Below are 20,864 nucleotides of genomic sequence, written 5' to 3'. Positions count from 1 at the left end.
AGTAACCTTGGCTCTTTTGTGACTCGGTAACTTCAACTCCCAGAATTCCTGAGCCAGCCTGGCTCAGCTTGGAAGCCTCTCCCTTTCCCCTCAGCATGGCTGGCTCAGGAATTCTGGGAGTTGAAGTCCACAAGTCATAAAAGAGCCAAGGTTGCCTACCCCTCTATCCTAAGTTAACTCTGGGCAGGTTACAGTTATCTAAGCTAAAAACATAATAAGTTAAAAACAGACATTCAAACCTAAGGACACACGGGGAAGGCAGGGGCAGAGGAGGAGATGGGATCAACCCCCTACATTGCACTGTTCCCCCACTGGGACCCCAGGCTGACTGGCACAATCACATCTTTAGGCCCTTATGAAAAGACAGGAGGGTTGGGGCCAACCTCACATCGAGGGGGGGGGAGGGTGAGATTTTACAGAGGGCAGGAGCCACAGCAGAGAAGGCCCTTCTCTTCCTGGATCCCCAACTGGCCAGACTAATAGGGTGGAGGGGACCCATAGTGTGCCAGCATGTGTGGGACGGGCCAACCCCAGTGGGGTGAAAAGGTCCCTCAAGTAACCTGGACCCACGCCATGAAGGGCTTTAAAGGTGATTCCCAACACCTTGAATTGCACCCGGAAGCAGACTGGCGACCAATGCAGTTCGCAGAGCAGTGAGGCGACAGGGGCCATTCTTGGAGCCCCCAAACTCCTTGTGCTGCTGCACTTTGGACCAGCTGTAGCTTCCGAATGCTCTTCAAGGACAGCCTCATGTAGAGCCCATTACAATAGTCCAGTCGTGGTTGCCCCCTTTTCATCCCTATGCAGATAATCTTTGTTTAGCAACTGTAACTGGGCTGGCAACTCGGTCATGAAGCAAAGTGGTCACTCAGTAGAACCGTGACTTCCGGGTGCAATTCAAGGTGTTGGGAATCACCTTTAAAGCCCTTCATGGCGTGGGTCCAGGTTACTTGAGGGACCTTTTCACCCCACTGGTGTTGGCCCGTCCCACACATGCTGGCACACTATGGGTCCCCTCCACCCTATTAGTCTGGCCAGTTGGGGATCCAGGAAGAGAAGGGCCTTCTCTTCCTGGATCCCCAGGAAGCCTTATTTCAGCTTCCTTTTGTTTTACAGATCTGCAAAAGTCATAAATGCAAGAACTGGCCACATCACAACCGTGAATGGTTACTAAATGATGCAATTGCTAAAAAGGAATACCCGAACGTGTGCCAATGAGAACACTGAGGAAGGATTCCGACTCCCAGCCCCCCCCCCGGGCCGATGCAGCCGCACATCTGGATTTGGAACTTGGCCAGATTGGGTCAGAATTGCCAACAGTTGCCTGCTTCCAGGGAGACCTGCTTGCCCCCTGCCTCTGAGGACTATATGCCTTCTCCTCCTGTGCTTGCCTCAGACTGAGGTCCCCAATATAAGCTCCATGGGGGGAGCCGGGCTGCAGGGGGAAGGCAAACAGCGAGCACCTACCTCATGTTGGTGATAAGCTTCTTGATCGAATCAGAGACAGTGCGCGAATGGCCCGCCAGCACTGACCACTTGGGAGGGTCCTTGGGATTGACAGCCAGCGAGCGAGCAGTCTGGATGAGGCCAGCAGAGCTTTCCAACATGGTCTTGGCAGAGGAGAGGATGGGCTCCATGGCCCTGCGCCCCTAAGGGGAAATAGCAGAGAGAGGGTCATTCTAGGGCCGAGGTAGGGAACCTTGGCTCTTTTATGACTTGTGGACTTCAATACCCAGAATTCCTGAACCAGCCATGCTGACTCAGGAATTCTGGGAGTCGAAGTCCACAAGTCGTAAAAGAGCCAAGGTTCCTTCCCCCTGCTCTAGGGCAACAGACCAAGGGCTGCCGAGAGAGGACCCTTCCTCCTCCCCATCCCCCAGCAACCTCTGCCTACCTCTGGGCTGATCTGGGCAGGGATGGTGGCAAACTCGGGATTAGAGGCGAAGGCGGTCAGGTTCTCCACCGCTTCGATCAGTGGGGCTGTGGCTTCACGGCAGCGCTCGCGGTTGTCTGGAGTGAACGCGCCATCCAACGCCTGTGGGAAGACTCGTGTTGGACCTTTACCTTCCATCATGCTGTGATAGAAAAGCTCCCGGAGCCCAGAACCAGCCACTTTTTGTCCCACAGAGAGCCGAGAGGTAGCCACACAGCCAAGCTGGGGGGGGGGGCAGCCTGCAGCCTTCAACCTCACAGCCACCCTCCCCCGGGCAGAAAGTTTCTCCCGTCCTTTGCAGGATGACTTCGCAAAGTAGCTGAAATCTGCTCTTTGGGACAATCTCCATTGTCAGACCCAGAGAATGGGGCTCAACATGCAATATAGCTGTTCAGTTCGCGACCCGGCCAGTCGTGGACCTCCCACTGATCCTGAGCCATCTCCCCCCCCCAGGGGCGGGGTTTTGCATTCCATGGCCCCCAAGCGCAGGGTTCTCATTTCTCTCTGCCGAACATCCCCTTCCCAGCTGGGAATCTGGGGGTACCTTGATGGTCTTGACGAGGTTGGCTGTGCTGTTGGCTACCTCCTTGGCAGACTGGACAAACTGGCGCTTGGCCACCGGGTTGGCGGTGCGGGAGGAGGCCAGTCGGCAGGTATTGCAAAGGGCGGAGGTGTGCTTGGCCACGATGGTGGCGGCCGACAAGACCTGCGGAAGGCAAGGAGGACTTAGCTCTACCCACAAGGAGGCTCAAGGAATCATCCCCGATGATAATGAAGCCCACGCCCCTGCCTTTGTGTGAGGAGTGCCCCTGGCTGTGGGACTGCATTCACAACTGCCTGGTTCAAGCCCCCTCCTCCAACACATAACAGAGTTGGAAGGGATCCTGGAGGTCTTCTAGTCCAACCCCCTGGTCAGGCAGGAGACCCTATACCAGGGGTGTCAAACTCAATTTCACTGAGGGCCGCATCAGCATTGCAGTTGCCCTCGGGGGGGGGGGGACACGTGGGTGTGGCCAGGGTGGGTGCGGCCTACTGGGTGGGCATGGATGGAGTGGGTGTGGCCTACTGGGCGGGCATGGCCAGCTCTACATCGTTCGCGTCAAGGGTGCCTGTGGGGGCCTGGGCAGGAGTGGGATAGATCTGAGGGTCTCTGGCAGAAGGGGGTGGGACCAGGGCAAGCGCCAAGGCATGGTCCATTTCTTCATTCCTCACAAAGGATGCACCCAGAGGGCGAGGCCGACGCGGCAGGGGCTGGTTCCTCGCTGTTTCCAGACGGCCTTGTGGCGCTAAGACTGAATGGTTTCAGCATAAATGGCCAGCACAAAATTGTACATTGGCTCCCGGCCGGCCTGGGCCAGGGCCAAGGCAGCGGGGGCCGTTCCCTCACTGTTTCCAGGATGCTTCGTGGGCCACATCCGGCCCCGGGCCTTGTGTTTGACATGTCTGCCCTATACCATTCTGGACAACTGGCAGTCCAATTTCTTCTTGAAAACCTCCAGGGTTGGAGCACCCAACTTCTCTCCCACTGATTAACTGTTCTACTGCCAGGATATTTCCCCTTAGAAACGCCCATCTTCCCTCCTGGCCAAAGGTGGCCTCTACCTGGGATTGCGTGCAGGCTGGGTCGATCAGGTTCTGGCAGGCCATCTGGATGGCTTGGTTGGCTCTGGCAAACTGGGTGGGGTCCACCAGGCCTTGCTGACCGGCCTGGCTGTTGGGGTCAGAAACGCCGACCAAGTAGGCTGCCTACAACAGAGCACGGATGGGGGGGGGAGTCCTGAGAACAGGGAAGACAGCCCCTTCCCCTGCAACCTCTGCTCCACAGTCGGGAGCGTTGCCCTCCCCCCGCCAGCCTCACGAGGGCCTCTGCCTCCCACCTGGGCAGCCGCTTCCGTGAAGCCACAGAGGGCCTTGGAGGCTGTGCTGACGGACTCGCCAAATTCTGGCAGCTTGCTGTTCTTGGCATTCTGCGAGATGCCAGCCATGGCCTCACCCAGCACCTGCAGGAGACAGAAAGCAGGGAAGCACATGCATGGGTGTAGATGTGTGCAGGCACAGAACTATGGATCCTGAGGGCTTCTTGCGCTGGCACAGCAAGAAACAGCTTCCAGAGCCATTCAGAGAATGCAGGTTTTAAAGTGGGGACAGGTCTGCAAAACTTCCCAAGATAACCCAGAAAGAAAATGGACCCCCTCCTCTTTTGGAACAGAAGCTGGACTTCCTTCTGTCTGGACATCTAGCCTGAGCTTTGGGGGACTTGAAAGACCTCAAGAAACCCTAAGCGCCTGGCTCAAAGCCACCCTTCTCTCCCCGCTCACCTTGGAGTTCTCCATGACGCTGTCCAGGCAGTTGAAGTAGGACATGTCACTGACAGCCTGGGTGGGGTTTTCCAGAAGTTCTCGCACCGTCTGGAGAGGAGAAGTCAGCTGAACCTCAGGCAGGCCGCCCTGCCTGCCCCCCAATCAGCCCCAGGGCACCTGCCCTCTTCCAGGTGAGGCTGGCTCACCTCCAGCTCCCGCAAAGCATTGTCACACTCCTTCTGGCCGGGGGCCTGCTGGGTGCACATGGTGATCAGCTGGTTGATGCTGTCCGTCACAGCCCTGCCAGGGTTGGGGGGGGGGAGGAGACAGAGAGAGACGCTGCCGTTAAGCCCGCCCTGTCCTCATCCCCGGGCATCCAGGTGCAGCACAGCTGTCCTAACTCCTCCCCCGTTGCCCAAGAGTGCCCCTCTCCAGGCAACCCGGCAGTTCTCAGGGAGTGGGGGGGGAGGCCCCACTTCCCGCTACCACTGCAAGAGGGATGCGTACCGGGCAGCCGCTGCCAGCTGATTCTTGAGATTGGGTGCTGTAGGGTCTGCGGAGAGTGCTTTGGCTGCGAGAAGCAACTTGCTGGAGGAGAGGGAGATGCCCTTCAGGTTGGACACCAGCTGGCCCTGGGCCTCCTTGGACTGCAGGGGAGAGAGACGGAGGGAGTCACCGGACCTTTGAACCACACCCGGCCAGCCCCTCACTGCAATCGCCGTTCCGTGATGGGCAGCCCCTTGGCACTGCCTTGCCCCCTCCCCTGGGCACCCTTGAGCCTGGGCTGATTGGGGCAGCCCCCTCCCCTGCTTAAATTCACTCCCCGCTCTGCTTGCTAGAAATGGGGGTAGCTTCCAGACCAAGCAGCCAAACCCACCTGGCCCCCTGCCCTTTTTCCCTCGGGACTTCACAGCCCTTCTGGAATTATGACTGTGCCAAGCACGAGTTTTCTCGGCAGCCTGAGCTCTTAGTCCCCAGACCTCAAGTGCAGCTGTGCCTCGACCCATCTTCCCTTCCAGTAGTACCTCTGCCCTCCACAGGATGCCAGGACGGAATGAAGAGGGATCCGGCTGGCCCTATGGCATCCCACCCCAGGCCCTCCGCCAATCAATTTCTGGCCTGGCCTGCTCAGCCCCCATGGGGCTGTGCTGGACATTCAGCCTCCCCCAAGCAGCCTCCCCTCACCCCAGGGAGAGGGTCTTGGGTTTCCCCTCCCCCCCAGCATTGGAACTGCCCTGCAGGAGAGCGAGCAGGCTCGCACGTCTCATCACCCCTGGCTTTCTCTGCTCTGAAACACCCAAAGCCTCACCCAGCCTGCCAGTCACAGGGCCTGGTGCTGCACACTCAGCTCCCTTGGTCAGGGCTGCTGTGGCATCTGCCTGGCAGCCCGCTGGGAACCTGCCCCGGACACTCTCCAGAGCAGCCTCTGGAAGAGCTCATCCTTTCAGGTCACATCCCGCCTGGGCTCTGCCCTGCCAACCTCCTGCTGGCACCTCCCACCACACACGAGGTTGCGCGCACAGGCCCACCCACATGCCTTAGGACGAGGCGCTCCTTCTGCACGTGTACGGGAGACCTTCCCCGCCCAGCCAGGCAGCTCTTACCTGGGACTGTCCAGCCATCTCCACGCCAGCCTGCAGGAACTCATTGAAGTCTTGGCCAAACTTGCCAGAGGCCCTGGCCAGGTCTTGGGAGGTTCCGCGCGACGCCTGCACCAGCTCATTGGCCGACTGGTTCAAGCCAGCCGCAGCCTGGTTCAGCTGGCTCTGGGCCTCCTGAAAGTTCTTGGTGCTGGGAGGAAACTGGGAGCAGAAAAAAGGGGTCAGGCTCGGAGTCCCAGGCACCCTTCTCGTCTCCTGTCACAGCCAGGCGATTTCCGCTTAAGGACTAGGTTGAATATCCGGTTCTCCTCCTGCCAGACACCTCCAGCCCATCCCTTCGTTGGCCACCAAGTCTGAGGACTAGCAAGGCAGCCCCTTCCGTTGCCTGGAGCAGGGAAACCCAAAGCCCAGTTTCCCAAACCTATAGCCTGGGGGCTGGTGGTTAATCTCCCCACGTTTGAGAGGTGGGCTCTGCCAAACTCCCACCATGAGAGTCCCCAAGGCCTATGACTCCAAAGACCGAGTCAGGACCAAGCACAGCGAGTGTATCTGCGTGGCCTGTGCGGGTGGTGATGCGCATGTGGGGGTGGCATTTTCAATGTGGGTCTGCCAAAGGCAAACCAGGGATCAGCTTCGGCAGGGCAGTGGGGGCGGCTCTCTGCACAGGTCAGCAGTATACAAAATGGAGCTGGCCTACCCACATGGGGCTGGCCTGTGTTGTGCCATTGACCAAGGCCACCCACCCTCCGGGCCAAAAGCAGCCTCCCCACTCACAGAATTGGCCAACAGCCTCTTGCTAGCCTCGCCAACGGTGCGGATGGCGGCATCGACATCCCGCTGACCAGGCAGGCAGTTCACACAACGGTTCAGGGCTTGGGACACGGCCTTGGCCACCTGCAGAGAGGAGATGGGAGAGTTTGACCTGCCCTCCCAGGCAACCGCCTTTCTCCCCAAGCAGCTGCTACCCCTAGCAAGACCAGGCCCAGCCAGGCCTCCGGGCTCACCTGGGCCAGGCGCTGCTGGCTCTCAGCATCCCCTGGCTTGGCCACCGCCTTGCGGGCCTCCCGGATGAGGCTGCTGGCTTTGTCCATGACGTCTCCTGCGCAGTCCAGCATGGCTGCCTGGGCCTGAGGGTCCTCTGTGCTGGCGGCCACCCCCCGCGCAGACTGGCTGAGTTGGCGCAGCGCCTGCGCCACATCCCGGGCTGCAATTCCTGCGGGGAGGACAGGGAGAGGGGCAAGGGACTCCTCACGAATGGGAGCCCAGGAATACCTGCCCTATCCAGCTGTCTTCCTGATTCCAGAGCCTGGAATTAGGGACTTGCCCCATCCCAAGAAAGGCAAATCTGGCTGGGCCGGGGCGTCCCAAAGGCAGGCGGGGGTCGTTGCAGGGCAAAATGAGTCCCTGACCACTCAGGCCAGGCAGGGCGAGGAAAGCGTCCTGGCCAAAGGACAGGACAGGCTACCCACAAACATGCAGAGCCATAGTTGTAGCTGCAATTGCCACAAACCCTGAAGAACCAGGTACCTGTGTAGTTCTCGTTGCCCTGGGTAACCTCCCCCAGCAGCTGGGCAATGGAGGAGCTGACCGCCTTGGTGCTATTCCCCAGGTCCTGAGCACACTTCTCCATCTGCAGCACAGACAGGCTATCAGAAAGGGCCCGGAACCCCCCAGAGGCCACCTTCTCCCCCCCCCCAAAAGCTCCACTGAATTCCCTCTCCCCAACACACCGTCTCTCCTGGAAGGGGCTTCAGCTTGCCGTCCCGTGCAGCCGCCTTGGCCTCTTGCAAGTCTTTCTCCAGGCTCTGCACCAAACTGAGGGCCGAGTCGATCTCCAGTGGCCCGCAGGCCTCCTGCGCCTGGGAGAATAGGAGAACCCGTCCTGCTCACCAGCACACACACACCCTTGGGACTTCCTGCCAAGGCCAGGAGTTCCCACCCTGGGAAAGAGGCCAGGCTCAGCCAGGCCTGGTACAAGGAGCCTCCCAGACAGAGCGATGTGTCTCTCCTGTGCTCCTGCCCACCCCACCCCCACCTCCCCCAGTGGGGTTGATACTTAGAACCCTGCAAGCAAAGTTGCTGACCTTCTGTGTTGCTGTGCGGAGTTCGGCAAGAGCTGCTGCCAGATTTTTAGCACATTGGCTGAGCTGCATGGCAGAGGCCTGGTCCGAGACGGTGGGCACCGTAGCCTTGGCGGCAGCCACCATCTTCCCACCAGGCTACAATGGAAAAAATGGGTAGGTGTCACGTGGAGTGGCCGTGCTCGCCTGGCGTGTGCCGTAAGCCCCCTGCCAACCCGGCCAGGCCAGAGCATCTGCTCACCTGCAGGAAGTTCTGGCTGGCGGCAATGAGGCCCAGCTGGGCACTGGGGCTGTCCGGCTGGGACTGGCTGCCACGAACTCCCTGCACCAGCATCGGGATCTGATCAGCCACCACCTGCCAGGAATGAAGAAAGAAGAACGTCTCGGCTGCAGGTCCGCCCTGGGCTACCCCTGGAGGGGAAGCCTTTCCCTGCTCCCCTGCTTCAGGGATAAGTGAGCTCGTGGCTTCTTTGGCCTCCTGTGGCTGATGGCCTTTTTGTTTCAGTCCTCCCCTGCCTTCCTTTCATCTTGGCACCTGCCAGGATGTCTCAGCTAGCTCAGCTCTTCCTCCTTGGACAGGTCAGGCAAAAAGGCAGCGGACAGGCTGAGCACCTGAACAGCAGCTTCAGAGGTCCCTGCTGTCCCTCTCACTCTGCCAACCACACTGAGAAGCTGCTGTGCACCAAGTTGTCTGTGCCTGGAACAGCTGGGCTTCCCTGCCACACTGGCTGTGTCCGGGAGAGCAAGAGGGGATCCGGAGCTCAATTCCCACCCGCCTGCTGGGCCTTCACTTTCCTACCAGGCGAGGACGGTGAAGACAGCCCCATATCACCCATGCACGGGCCATGGAATCAGAGGGGGCTTCAAGGTCAGGGTCCTGCCCCCCTTCCAGCTTACCTTGCAGCTCTGCACGAGCTGCTGCTGGGCGGAAGGGTTCTTGCTCCCCCCAGCACTGTGCTGGGCAGCCGCAATCATCTGCGTGGCAGCTGCAGCGGCTTGTTTGGCTGCGTGCTGGACAGAAAGATCAGGGTCAGGCCCTCACTTTCCCAGTCAGACCAGGCTGGCCAGAAAGTGTAAAAGGGGGGAGTCTTGCCCCTTCCCGAAACCGACCTCCAGCCGATGCACCAGCTTCTTCTTGATGGCATTTTGGGCTGCTGCATTGGTAGCCATGCGGAGCCCCTCGGCTGCCTCTCGCAGCCGCTGCTGCTGCTCCTCACTGTCCGGATGGGCTGCAGCCCCCTGGCAGGAAAGACAGAGGCCCATCAGGAACATGCTTGCCCTCAAATTCCTGTGTTCCGTTTGGAAGGGGCGGCTCTCATAGTCACCCCCAAGGATAGGCTCTGGCAGGGCCCACTTGCCTGCAAGGCCGCAAGCTGCCTGCAAGGGGGGCAGGGGGCGCCTCTGTCTGACACTGCTCGCCAAGGAGAGGGGGTCATTTTCTGCTTTGTGCAGCTGCGGGCATAGAGCCAAATGGGCACCATCAGACTAAACATCCCAATGCCCAGCTCCATCCACCAAGGGGCCAGACCTTTGCTGCTTCCACCATCTTGGCTGTAGCATCGGCCAGGATCTTGGCGGCACTCAGCAATTTCCGTGAGTTTTCCAGGTCTGTCTCCCCCTCCGCATCAGCCTTGATGGCGTTCACCAGGTCGGAGGTAGCCTGGGCCAGGATGCGAGCCTGACGAACCATTTCACCTGGGGGTCAAAGAGCACGGAGAGGCTATGAGGGGGGGGGGCACGATGCTCCTGGCTGTCCAGGACCCAACAGCTAACATTGCCTTGCAATTCTGGGGCTTTGCAGACAGGATAGTCTTCCCAGGTGGCACTTCTCACCAGCATCGCCCATGGAGCTGAAGATGTTCTCGGTGACATTGAGGATGGTGTCGGTAGCCTGGTCGTAGCGCCCAACTGGCTGCCCGCCCGTGGCGTGCTGCTTGATGTGCTCCAGCAGGTCGTTGAGTGCCTGGGTCACCGCGGTGGCGGCCACCCCCACCTGCTTCAGTAGTGGCTCGTCAGAGGTGGCAGCCTGGGAGGCGTCCACACAGCCTTCCACTGATTTGGCCACCAATTTCCCAGCCTCGATCAGCTGCTCCTGGCAGACGGGGGAGCTGATGGTGGGAGCAACCACCTGTCGAAGAAAAAGCAAGGAGCACAGGTCGGGAGCAGGCTCTCTGGCCATCGTCCAGTGGAGAAAGCAAACCTGGCCCGCCCAAGTTGAATTACACACAGGAGCAACTGGACCAGCCTCCCTTAGAAGGAAGAGGGTCTACAGGGGGCCCAGGCAAGACGGGAGAGCCCCCCCCAGCTGTCCCAACAGAAGCTGTGCTGATGACCAAATCCCAGGCAAGAAGGACCCACCTTGGTGCAGGCCACCAGCTGAGACGTGGAGAGGGCACACTGTGTGGCAGCCGCGATCACCTGGGTCTGCAGCACTGAGTCCTCGGTCTTCTGGGCCACGTTCTTGGCCTTCAGAACCAAAGCAGCAGCCGCACTGGCCACCGCCTTGGCGAGCTGCATCAACACGTCCTGGAGAAGGAAGGGCCATCAAGCCACAGCCAGGAAGCACGCAAAACACATCCAGCCCAGGGTCTCCCCCCCCCAGGGGCCTGTGCCTGGAGGTGGCCATGTTGCCACCTGCCAGCCCACCCGCCCAACCAGGAACACCCTTCACCACCAGCAACTCAATCTCAGGCGCAGAGTGCCGCACACCAAGCCCATCACCAAGCCCAAGCAGTCGCAGCTTGTGGGCCGGGAGAGCAGAAGGTGCTGCCAGGTCCAAGCACGCCCTTGTGCCAGTTGTAAACTTCCCCCCACCCACCTCTCCTTTTCTAGCCCAGCCGAAACTCCCCATATCGAGGCTGGATCCTGTCTCTGGGTTTTCAGAGAGGGCCAGGTCACCCCTAAGGAAGCAGGGTAGATCAGTGCTGGAAGAGTGGGGGGGGGCCTGCATCACCCGATCCCAGACCTGTGATTGCTTTCGAAGGGGCTTTTAAATTATACGGTGGAGATTGACACCAGACAGAGCCTAGCCCGAGAGCGGCTTTGAAGAACCTGGCGAGAGAAAGCTACGCAGGAGCCCCTTGGGCAAGCACACCGATTGGGGTGGCAAATGCAGGGGCTCTGCAAGGAGCAAAGCCATGGACCATCTCGGGCCCTTTTACCGTCTTGGCATCGGGGCTGGACAGGATCCGGAGGCGCCGGCTCTCCACAATCTGTACGTGAACATCCACAACATGAGAGATGATGGGCCAAGCCCACAAACCTCAGCTACCCATTGTGGAGTCGGCTTCCAGGCCATTAGGCCTCACTGAATCCCCCCTCCCCACGCCAGGCAGGAACTTCAGTTTCAGACCCTCCCAGCGGTGCTCGAAGTCATTCCGGCAAGGCAAGCTGTTTCTGGTTCTGGGTCTCCACGTTCAATTGCCGACGCTTTGGGGGATGGACAAGGAATCGCGTAGCAAACTCTGTAGCCTCACATCCTGGGACCCTGGTAATCTCTGTGGGCACTTTGGAGGGGGCCCTCTGTCGCCCCTCAGCCCCACTGACTTTTCTCCAGTCTCTCCTCCTACAGACTTCACTGCAGTCCCCTGGACATCTCTCAGCCACTCCTGAGCCGGTCCAATCTATTTGGGGCAGCAGGGTGGGACCAGTCTGCTCTTGGCAGATCCCTCACCTGGAAATGGGGATCCGTGTCACTCTCCCCAATCTCCTGCAGCAATTCCCCGCTGGTCTGTCCCACCGCGCCAGCTGCCTGCAACAGATTCTGCCGTGGCTGGAAGGGAGAAAGAGGGGCACACGTCAGTTTCTGGTCTTCGGTCTGGTCACATGCCCCAAGAAAGGCAGTCTGCCACTGTGCGCCCTCTGGACTTCGATGGCAAGAGTCACCCTCTCCCCCAGAGAACAATTCCGAAGGATTAGGAAAGCAGCTACAGCAGGAGTCGGGGCCCTGTGAGGTGAAAGCCTCCAAGACCAGCCCAGGAGCCCTTGGCCAGCGCTGCTGTCAGGAAGCTAACTCTGGATCTCAAGATGGGCAACGCCCCGCCCCCCCCATTGCTTGTCCCCCCGTCCCCCCTCTGCTTGTCCCAGCTGGACCAGAAGTGCAGTGGCACCTGCTGGAGTCAGGCAGGGGCCCAAGATCACCTGCTTCCTTTCTGTTCAACTTCCTTTTGCACAGGAGCTCGAAGCAGCAGACACAGTGGTCCCTCCCTATCTCCTATTTACTGAACAACAACACTGTGTTGGGGTGCAAAGGAGGAATCAGCCCAAACACCCCCAGACAGATTCCACTGCCAAGGGAGATGAAAACCTGCATCCCCCCCCTTCCACTTTCTACCCCCCCGGCTCTCCTAGATCCAACGTCTCAAGCAGCGTCTTCCAGTTCACTCCCTTCGCCACTGACCTCAGCGCTGGATGGCTGGGCTGTCTTCAACAGTTCTGAGACAGCCCCAGCCAGATTTTTAGCAGCATGCAGGAGCTGCCGCCCGTTGCCGCCCTCGTCCTCCATTAGTGCCGCCAGCAGTTTCACTCCTTTGGACATCTCAGTCAGGTTGGAGGAGATGGTGGTGACGGCGCAGCCCACAGCTGTGTAGTCTGTTTCTGCTGGGTCACCAGCGGTCAGGTTGACCACTGAAGCTGTGCCTGCCGTGATGGCATCGACTTGGGAGTGGATTTCATGCTTTGACTCGTCCATCTTGTTCTTTCGCCAGGCCTTGGAGGCCTACGGACAAAGAAGCAGGAGTTATCCCAGGCATCCAGCCCAGGAGGGAGCCTCTCCAGGGGGACACCCAGCCATCCTCCTTCCTGGTCCTCTCACCGCATCTTGGCCCAGGGGCGGGAGGGTCTCGAAGTCATCCAGGCTGGACTGTGCAGCTTTCACGGCCTGCATGCTGGAATTGAGGGTGCCTGTCAGGGCCTGCTGAGCCGACGTCTGCAGGGCAGAGTGGAAAAAAGATGGGTGAGCCAATGCGCCTCCCCCAGCAATAGCAGGGCTGGGCAAAGGAGGAGAATGTGGGGCTGCCTTCCTGTTTCCCAAGAATCAGAGGTGACTTCAGGAAGGGGCACCAAGCGTCAAAGGGCAGCGGAAGCCCCCAAGTCCTGTGCTGGAGTAGCAGGAGACCTGGGGGATGCAGTGGCTGGTGTCCCCTAAAGCCCGGGACCCTTACCAGAGGGGGCATGTGCCCCCGATGCATCTGGCCACTGGTGATCTGCTGCTGGGCCTGGGGCATGGTGCCCATCTGGAAGTTCTCTGGCCCGCTGGCACCCGGCCGTATGATAACTGGGAGGGCCACGGAGCTGTGCTCGGCTTTGTTCAGCTGGTTGAACTGCTGCTGCAGAAGGGTCGACCTACAAGGGGAGCAGGGGGTGAGGCACGCCCCCCACTTCCCCCTCCCCGACGGGCCCCCAACCCCACTCTGGCAAAGCCAGTCTTACTTCTTGGGGGACACGGAGTCCTCCAGCATGGTGGATTCCTCGTCTCCCTCCAAGCCAAAGTGGTCTTTACTCTTTTTCTACACGGGATGAAACAATGGTTATCCCCGTTGTCCCGAGCCAGGCCCAGAGAAACTGATCCCCACCTCAACAGCAGCTAAAGGGACACAGGCTGAGTCAGGGGACACACACACACGGAGGGGAGGGCTATAGCTTAGGGCATCCCTTGATTCAGCCTGGTCACCCCCCCCCATCCGAGACCCACCTTCTTCAAGATGATGTCGATGTAGCCAGCAATGAGCTGGGCAATCTGCTCCCCTTCAGTGGTCTGCACAGAGTAATAGCCATCCTGGTAGTCCCCAAAGTCCTGTAACCCCAAAGCCCAGGCAGTCACTGGAGGGAGTGCTTCCAGCTGGGCTGCTGCCCCCCCAAGATGCGGTTGCTGGTGTTGCTTGTCTTAGAACAGATCTCCCCATCTGCCAGGCGAGGGCAGCATCCCATAGAATGCCACAGCTGCACTGGGCACAGCTGTTTCAGAGGGTACTTCACTGGGAAATAGCCTACACAGCCCCGAGTGGTGGGGGGCCTGCCTGCTCCAGGAAGGCAGCAGCCGCCCAGGAGCATCTGGGGCACCCCGAGTGGCCCCTCCTCTGTCTTTCACCTGCAGACTTTGGGGGGGGGGCAGGATGGAGAGACTTTGCTACCCCAATCAGTCCTTAATGGACCCTTTGTGGTCTTTTGAAGCTGGAGGGGGAGACCTTACCAGGGTGAAGCTCTTGGGAGAGGCTGCCCAGCGCTTGATGTTGGTCAGATTCCACTCCTGGATGACCTCCTTGGTCTTCTCGTCTACACGCATCACACACTCCTTGGTGATGCCCAGGAGACGGGGGACCAGCTTGTTCTTCCCCTTCATCTTCTCCTGCAAGGCAGGTATCTTTGCCATAGGGTGCACACACACACACCCCTCCAGCTCGGAGTAGGAAAGCCTCAGCCAGTACCCCTTCCACAGAGCCAGACACCTCCCTCCCCCCTCTCAGAGCCTCTGAGCAGGGTCTCCTAGCCCCCCCCCCGGGCAGGGGCAAAAGGGGACTTGAAGCATCACAGCTTACTTTGACCAAGAAGAAGGAGACGCCATACGTCTTGAGCGAGCGGGCGAGTTTCACGTAGCGCACCTTGGCCTCGATCTCACTCATGTTGGCACAGTTCTTGTGGGCCTGGGAGGAGGGGGAGGGGAAGAGAATAGATGGCTGCATCCCCTTGCTCCCAAATGACCCACCCCCTCCCTGCCCCATTGCTTCCCCAGCCCTTCGGCACCATCATCCTTCTGCAGATTCCCTCATCACCACCACCAGCCCATATGCCTGCCAGACCTCCAAGGCCCTTGGAAAGTAGAGGGTGCAGCAGAGGGAAGTGGCCCACAACCTCGGGTGTCAAGAGCCCCTCCCCTCACCAGGAATATCTTCCGCTCCCCCTTCTGCTTGATGTACTCCTTTGGCAGAAAATCCTTCAATCTGCACAAGGGGAAAGAGAGTCTCCCTCAGAGAAGAGCCTTCCAAGGCCTGACTTCCCTGCTCTGTCCAGCCCTCGAGCCAAATGACCAGCCGAGGGGACCGTGGGGGCAAAGAACCCACCAGGACCTGGCCCCAAGGTACAGGCAGGCGGACTCACTCCAGAAATCCAGCCTTGTGCTTTTGCTCATTGTGAGGACCAAACTGGATCTGACACTGATAGCCGGCAAACTCGCAGGCCTTGTCGAAGGAGACCGGGTGGGAGCCGTTCAGGATGTCGTCTCGGGCCTGAAGACAGATGAGCAAGATCAGCAGGGACCCTCCTCACCACTCCTCCCTGGAAATGCCGGGCCTCCCAAAGCAGCCTCTTTTCTACCCAGACGAGCCAAACCACCCCACGCCAGCCCAGAAAATGGAGGGAAAAGCCCCACCTGGACATAGAGGAGGTTGAGCTGCACCGGGTCACGGGAATCCACGTTCTGGTCAGAGTAGAAGAACTTCCGCCGGAGGAGCAGCGTCTCGTTGTCGTCGATGCCCTGTTCGCGCAAAGTCCGTCCGTGATCCAGCCAGTTCACTGCACGAGGAGGCAGGGCAGGATGAGAGCCACCGAGGTCCCCTCCACCCGCGTCTCCCCCCCCCGAGCACTCAGCCCAGCCCAGTCCGGCTCACGTACACTCATCATCTGTGTGCAGCTTCTGCTTCAGCCTCTCCATCTTCTTCTCGTCCCGCAGGAGGGTCTTGTCCTTTCGGAGTGTGCCCATCTGCTCCTCCTTCTTCTCCTCCAGGATCTCTCGCACCAGTGAATACTCATCGTAATTGGTGATGCCTAGGGGCACAAAGCAGCCTTGCTGAGGGACAAACGTCGCCCTGCCCGCGGCTACATGGGCACCTCAGCTTTGCTAACACAGTTGGTCCTTTCTGGCCCTGAGGGGGAGGGGGGGAAGAAGGACCCACAGAACAGAGACTCTCTCTTCACTCCTCCCCCTTCCACCTGCTAGCCCAACTGCCTCCAGGCTGCTCACCGATCCGGGCACATATGGTCATGAGCATGTCAGTGACTATCTTGGAGTCATCCACCATGACCGTCTTGACCGTCCCATCCAACATGCGGATCTTCAGGGGCCGCTGTTTCTTCTTGTACTCCATGGTGTCCTGGGAAGTCAGAGTTTGGGGTGGGGGGGAACGAATCAAGAAAGGCCACAATTGGGGGGGAAGAGCACGGACAACCAAGGGGGTGGGAAAGGGAGCCAAGATGGCAGTCCCTCTCAGGGTCCACCTGCTGCACCATCCTGGGCTGGCACATTTGGGACTGTGCTGGACAGGTTCTACTTCTCCTCAAGATGCCAACTCTGGGGGCGGTGTGTGTGTGTGTGTGTGTGTGTGTGTGTGTGTGTGTGTGTGTGTGTAGAGGTCAGGTTCTTGGCTCGTCTCTGAGGAATGCTGCAAGGTCCAGCCTTCTCCTCCACCAGCAAGAAACCAGAGGAGCCTCCATATGCAGGAGGTACCCATCTCTCTGCCTCTCTTGCAGCCCCAGAGGAGGTGCGGTGCTTGGAAGGAGGCTGATGCCGGGCCCAGCCAAAGGGAGCAGCTGACCTGGCTCTGGACTCGGAGCAATGCCATTGCAGAGGAATTTTAGTAGGCCTTTCTGGAGAAGTGGCTCTGCTTGGGGCCATGTATGTTCTGGTCAAGAGCACCATATCTGGGGGGGGGGGAATTACGCTAGGCCAGTGATGGCGAGAGACCGAGTGCCCAAACAGCAACCCAAAACCCACTTATTTATCGCCGGGTACCAGGTCGGCGTGGACCACTGGGTGGGATTGGCTGTGGTGGTCATGGCAGATTGGGTGGGAGTGGCCAAGGTGGGCATGATCACCTCGATGTTGCTCGTGGGGAGGGACGCCTGTGGGGGCTGGGCAGGGTTGGGGGAGGTCCAGGAGGTCTCTGCCAGGTGGGGCAGTGGGCAGGAGGCTTATCCTGTGGGGTGAGGCGAGGCAAGGCGAGGCAGGACGGGGGTGCCATTGTCACAGGGCAAGGTGAGGCAGGGGCAGGGATGGCTGCTGCCTGACACCATCGATCTCTGCACACTGAGGCCAGAGAGCGCATGGGTGCTGGGATGCATCTGGCCATGTGGGACCTTGGCAAGTTAGCAGGCGGCTGGTTGAAGAGGGACGGTTGCCATCTCCAGGGCATGGCCTGTGTGCCCACAGAGAGGGCTCTGAGTGCCACCCCTGGCACGCGTGCCATAGGTTCGCCACCACTGCACTAGGCTATGAGCCCTTCATTAACTGCTGCAGCTGGCATTCAGACTTACCCTCTACCAATTCACTCTGTGCTGTCCTGGCTGACCAGAAATCCCCCCCCGAAGGGAAGCACTCACCCCATTGCGGAGCATGTAGTAGTCCAGAGCCTTCCCAGCCTCCAACCATATCCCCTTCTTGGGGTCTTCATCCGAGAGAAAAAGGCCGAAGTCGTTGGCTGAAGAAAGAACAGCAAGAAGGAGGTTGGACTGAGGTGGGGTGGAGGGGGCTTGAGGTCAGCCAATGATGCCCCATAGCCACAGGGGCATGAGCAAGGGACAAGGTGCAAGCGGGGACTGTCCTGTTTCCCCCAAAGGCCCAGCCTCCCTGGCCCACTGCAGTTCCTGGTTGGTAGCCCACCCCTTTCTCCCTCTGCATAGCCTTCTCCAATGAAAGCCTGGCCACTTACGCTGCCCCATCTGCGCCTCCGGCACCCGTTCCCGGATGATGCGGCAAGCGTCATACACCATGGTGGAGGGCTCAAACTGCATTGTCTTCACCGCATTGCCAATGCTTATCTTGAGCGATAAGGCCACCATGGTGGCGCCTGAGATGTCCCCTCTCCTGCTTCACCTGTTGAAGAAGGGCAGAGTGAGCAGGGTGCCACGAGGGGGAGAGAAGCAAGTGCCCCCAAGGGTGGCCCAAGCCACCCCATTCTCAGAGCAGCTCAGCCTTCAACGTCCGGCGGCTCTTCCGGGTGGAACCCAGAGTCCTTCCTTTCCCACAGGCCTCCAGAAGTGCAGATGGGAGGAGGCTGAGGCTGCAATTTTTTGCCCAACCCCACGGGACATTCCACCAGTTGGCTCCTTTGCCTTCGGAAGAGACCCGGAGCCTCTCAAACGGTAAGAAAAGCCAAGCCGGCATTCTCTGCGTGTGCCAACTCCCCGCTCCGGTCCTTGGAGCAGCTGCTGGACAGGGTAGCGGTCAAGACGAGAACAGGAGGCTGCTGCCCCATGACCAGAAGTTCCCCTTTTACTGCAATCATCATGGCAAAGTGTGGAGCACCCATATCCAGGCGCTGCTTCTGCCAGGCCCAGGGCAGGGCAGCAGGAAGAAGGACTTGTGGCCCAGGAGGAGCCTATCGGCGAAGATGTGCCGCATCATGCCCGCAGGAGGAAGCCCACCCTGGTGAAGCTGAGCTGATAAGGCTGGTGGTCGAAGGAGGCAGATTAGGCCCAGATGGCCGGTAAGAGGAAACCGCCGAAGGAAGTCAGAAGGCCCGGCCTAGCACCCGATGACTGTCTCCCCCCCGCACGGTCAGCGGAAGCCTTCTTCCGATGCCTCTGGCCCAAAGTGAAGATAGTGCCTGAATTTCAGAATCACAGAGTTGGAAGGGACCTCGGAGGTCATCTAATCCAACCCCCTGCTCAGGCAAGAGACCCATACAGAACTGCAAAATCGCAGAGTTGGAAAAGAGGGGGGCTGCGGAGGAAAGCCGGGGAGAGAGTTCTCCATCTTAGGTTTAAAGCTGGGGATGCTCTTCCCGAAGGAGAAAAGGAGCTCCTCAAATTGGAAGGGCAGCCATGCCACAAAACAGAGGTGCCAACACCACACTGTGCCATACTGTGCCCTGCTACCTGCACCCTTTCACCACGCCCCACTGCCTTCCTATAGCTCAAACAGTGGTGCTGGCAGCTGTTTCCAGGGAGGGGCTGTCTTCTGGACCTCAAGGTCCCGAGGATGGCTAGCAAGGGGTGCCCACCTGACCCCTCCCAAATGTTTCTGATGCCCCTGCCTTTAGGGCCTTTTGTGCCATTGCCAGAGGCACAACTGGCAGCTGGCAGGGAGGTGAGGTCCGCCCCAGCCTGCAGCCCCTCCCCCATCCTTGCAGGGCCTGGATAAGGCAGGGGCTTCTGCTCTGTTCCTCTGCCCTCCCCCGATGCCCCTAGGGCTGTTCCGGGTACCTGACTCTGCCCAGTCCTTGTTGGGAGGCCCTTGGATGCGGAGCCCTCTTGCTTCGGCCTCTGCTTCGGCCTCTGCACAGGGCGGGACTATCCTATCTGCACCCCAGCAGCTGCAGCCCCTTTCCTCTCATCTGACCCCAAGGCCATCCCCCCCCTTCCGCTTGTGCAGGTCACGCCCACGCCCCAAGGCCCCTCCCCTCGAGGGCACCAGCCAGTATCGGGTGAATTTGGATGCCCTGCCACCTCTCACCCCCAAACATCCAGGAACCTCGGTGAAGGCGCCTGGACAGGGATGGGCAGCTCCTGCCCCAAGTCAGAGTCCATCCATCAGGCGTCTTTTCTACACCCAAACTGAGGATCGGCAACTCAAGCCCAGCCAGGCCGCCAGGAGACGCTCATGAAGAAGTTCAGCTTCCTTCCCGAAACCAGGCCTGATGCTTTGCCCACCGTGGAAGGTTGCATTTTGGGGAGGGGGGACCAAAGCCAGGCATCCCAGGATGGTCATAAGCTGGAGGTGCGGCTATCCCTGCTCCTCCTCCCGTGCTAAGCCACAAGTACAAAGACTAAGACTGCCCCCCACCTGTCACTTTGTGGACACAGGTGGAATTGACCCTCCCTTCTGAAGGGCTCCAGAAACCCTAGTACAGTGTTTCTCAACCTTGACCATTTTAAGGCATGTGGACTTCAACTTCCAGAATTCCACAGCCAGCATTGCTGGCTGTGGAATTCTGGGAGTTGAAGTCCACATGCCTTAAAATTGTCAAGGTTCAGAAACACTAGTAGCATCAGAAGGACCAATGGGAGAAAGGCTGCTCCTGGGTGGTCTCACTGGGTTTTACTGCCTTTACAGTAGTGGCCGAAATTGTGGAAACCTTTTGGGAAAAGTGTACAGTAGAAATGCCACCTTCAGTTAAGTTTCCACCCATTTTTCTTCTAATTTCTTTATAACTGTAGCCTTGTTCACTTAAGAATACTATTTTACATCGCTTTCTGGGTGACCGGTCAACTCTTTGCACCATGACTTTAATTTTATTACATTTTACAAGCTCACTAAATGAAAGAACACACAAAAAATCCAACCAACTTGATAGCCATCACATAACACACTGACCAAGGTCCTCCTCTCAGCTTCAATACAGGACATCAATCACTGAATCCTCCTGTGATCTGATTGGCTCATGGCCAAAACAAGATGACCCCTGATTGGCTCTCTAAACACTCACGCTCATTGGCTACAATCAGATGAAGGAAAGCTACCTGATATCAAGTTGTGCTTCCTTTTTCTGGTTACTTGGCTATACCTTTTCATAGAATACAGTACAGATAATTGAACGAACTTTGTTGCATTACATTCTCGATTAAATTATCTTTCCGTTGATATATAATTTTATGGTACTTCTCCAAAATAAAAGTGGTGTTATTAGCCATCAAACCTCAAAAATACACTTTTCCCAAAAGGTTTCCACAATTTTGGCCACTACTGTACCGCTGGGCTCCAGGATGTTGCCCACCAACCCCAACTGACTCCGAAATCAGCCCCATCCTGGAATAGGGCTGGGGGGGGGGGGAGATTAATATTGTTAATGTCACAGGCCAACAATGCAAGGAATAGGCCCAAGAACTGGCCAGAGGAGGCGGCAAAGCCAATCTCTCAAGCCCCCCCCCTTGAGAGATTGGCTTTGCTGCCTCCTCTGGCATGCTCTGCCCCCCCCCTGAGCTCCCCCTTCTTCCTATACCCACTGGGCTGTTCCTAGTCAAGAAACAACTGGTAATGGGGCAACTTCCTTCCTGCCTTTGCCCCAGAGTTCACCCA

At 58.7% G+C, this 20,864-nt stretch overlaps 1 protein-coding gene across 6 annotated transcripts in view; it reads right to left on the bottom strand.

The window, feature by feature from the left end:
- TLN1 (talin 1) overlaps positions 1–20,864 on the bottom strand; it is a 37,459-nt gene that overhangs the window by 8,942 nt on the left and 7,653 nt on the right. For 2 of the 6 annotated variants that reach the window (XM_039368986.1, XM_039368989.1), the window contains exons 1-36: positions 17,557–17,686; positions 17,228–17,325; positions 15,873–16,002; positions 15,524–15,676; positions 15,282–15,424; positions 15,011–15,138; positions 14,793–14,853; positions 14,452–14,556; positions 14,106–14,261; positions 13,608–13,709; positions 13,346–13,422; positions 13,078–13,258; positions 12,729–12,842; positions 12,315–12,632; positions 11,589–11,687; positions 11,077–11,127; positions 10,274–10,441; positions 9,749–10,043; positions 9,444–9,610; positions 9,026–9,154; positions 8,813–8,926; positions 8,157–8,270; positions 7,919–8,053; positions 7,565–7,693; positions 7,362–7,464; positions 6,839–7,047; positions 6,609–6,728; positions 5,838–6,035; positions 4,741–4,880; positions 4,440–4,533; positions 4,252–4,341; positions 3,811–3,933; positions 3,536–3,679; positions 2,478–2,639; positions 1,895–2,035; positions 1,468–1,649 (exon numbers count right to left, since the gene is read on the bottom strand). In XM_039368986.1, the coding sequence (XP_039224920.1) occupies positions 1,468–1,649; positions 1,895–2,035; positions 2,478–2,639; positions 3,536–3,679; positions 3,811–3,933; positions 4,252–4,341; positions 4,440–4,533; positions 4,741–4,880; positions 5,838–6,035; positions 6,609–6,728; positions 6,839–7,047; positions 7,362–7,464; positions 7,565–7,693; positions 7,919–8,053; positions 8,157–8,270; positions 8,813–8,926; positions 9,026–9,154; positions 9,444–9,610; positions 9,749–10,043; positions 10,274–10,441; positions 11,077–11,127; positions 11,589–11,687; positions 12,315–12,632; positions 12,729–12,842; positions 13,078–13,258; positions 13,346–13,422; positions 13,608–13,709; positions 14,106–14,261; positions 14,452–14,556; positions 14,793–14,853; positions 15,011–15,138; positions 15,282–15,424; positions 15,524–15,676; positions 15,873–16,002; positions 17,228–17,325; positions 17,557–17,686 (5,003 nt within the window). Of the gene's footprint in view, positions 1–1,467; positions 1,650–1,894; positions 2,036–2,477; positions 2,640–3,535; positions 3,680–3,810; positions 3,934–4,251; positions 4,342–4,439; positions 4,534–4,740; positions 4,881–5,837; positions 6,036–6,608; positions 6,729–6,838; positions 7,048–7,361; positions 7,465–7,564; positions 7,694–7,918; positions 8,054–8,156; positions 8,271–8,812; positions 8,927–9,025; positions 9,155–9,443; positions 9,611–9,748; positions 10,044–10,273; positions 10,442–11,076; positions 11,128–11,588; positions 11,688–12,314; positions 12,633–12,728; positions 12,843–13,077; positions 13,259–13,345; positions 13,423–13,607; positions 13,710–14,105; positions 14,262–14,451; positions 14,557–14,792; positions 14,854–15,010; positions 15,139–15,281; positions 15,425–15,523; positions 15,677–15,872; positions 16,003–17,227; positions 17,326–17,556; positions 17,721–19,051; positions 19,172–20,864 lie in introns of those variants that run through there. The other 4 variants (XM_039368988.1, XM_039368987.1, XM_039368984.1 and 1 more) reach the window with 3 other exon arrangements.

The sequence above is a fragment of the Crotalus tigris genome, unplaced genomic scaffold (assembly GCF_016545835.1).
Source record: "Crotalus tigris isolate CLP2741 ecotype Arizona unplaced genomic scaffold, ASM1654583v1 scf7180000020963.25688851:1431469, whole genome shotgun sequence".
Taxonomy (NCBI): domain Eukaryota; kingdom Metazoa; phylum Chordata; class Lepidosauria; order Squamata; family Viperidae; genus Crotalus; species Crotalus tigris.
Note: the sequence above shows the minus strand (reverse complement) of the source record. Positions and strands in the feature narration are given on the sequence as shown.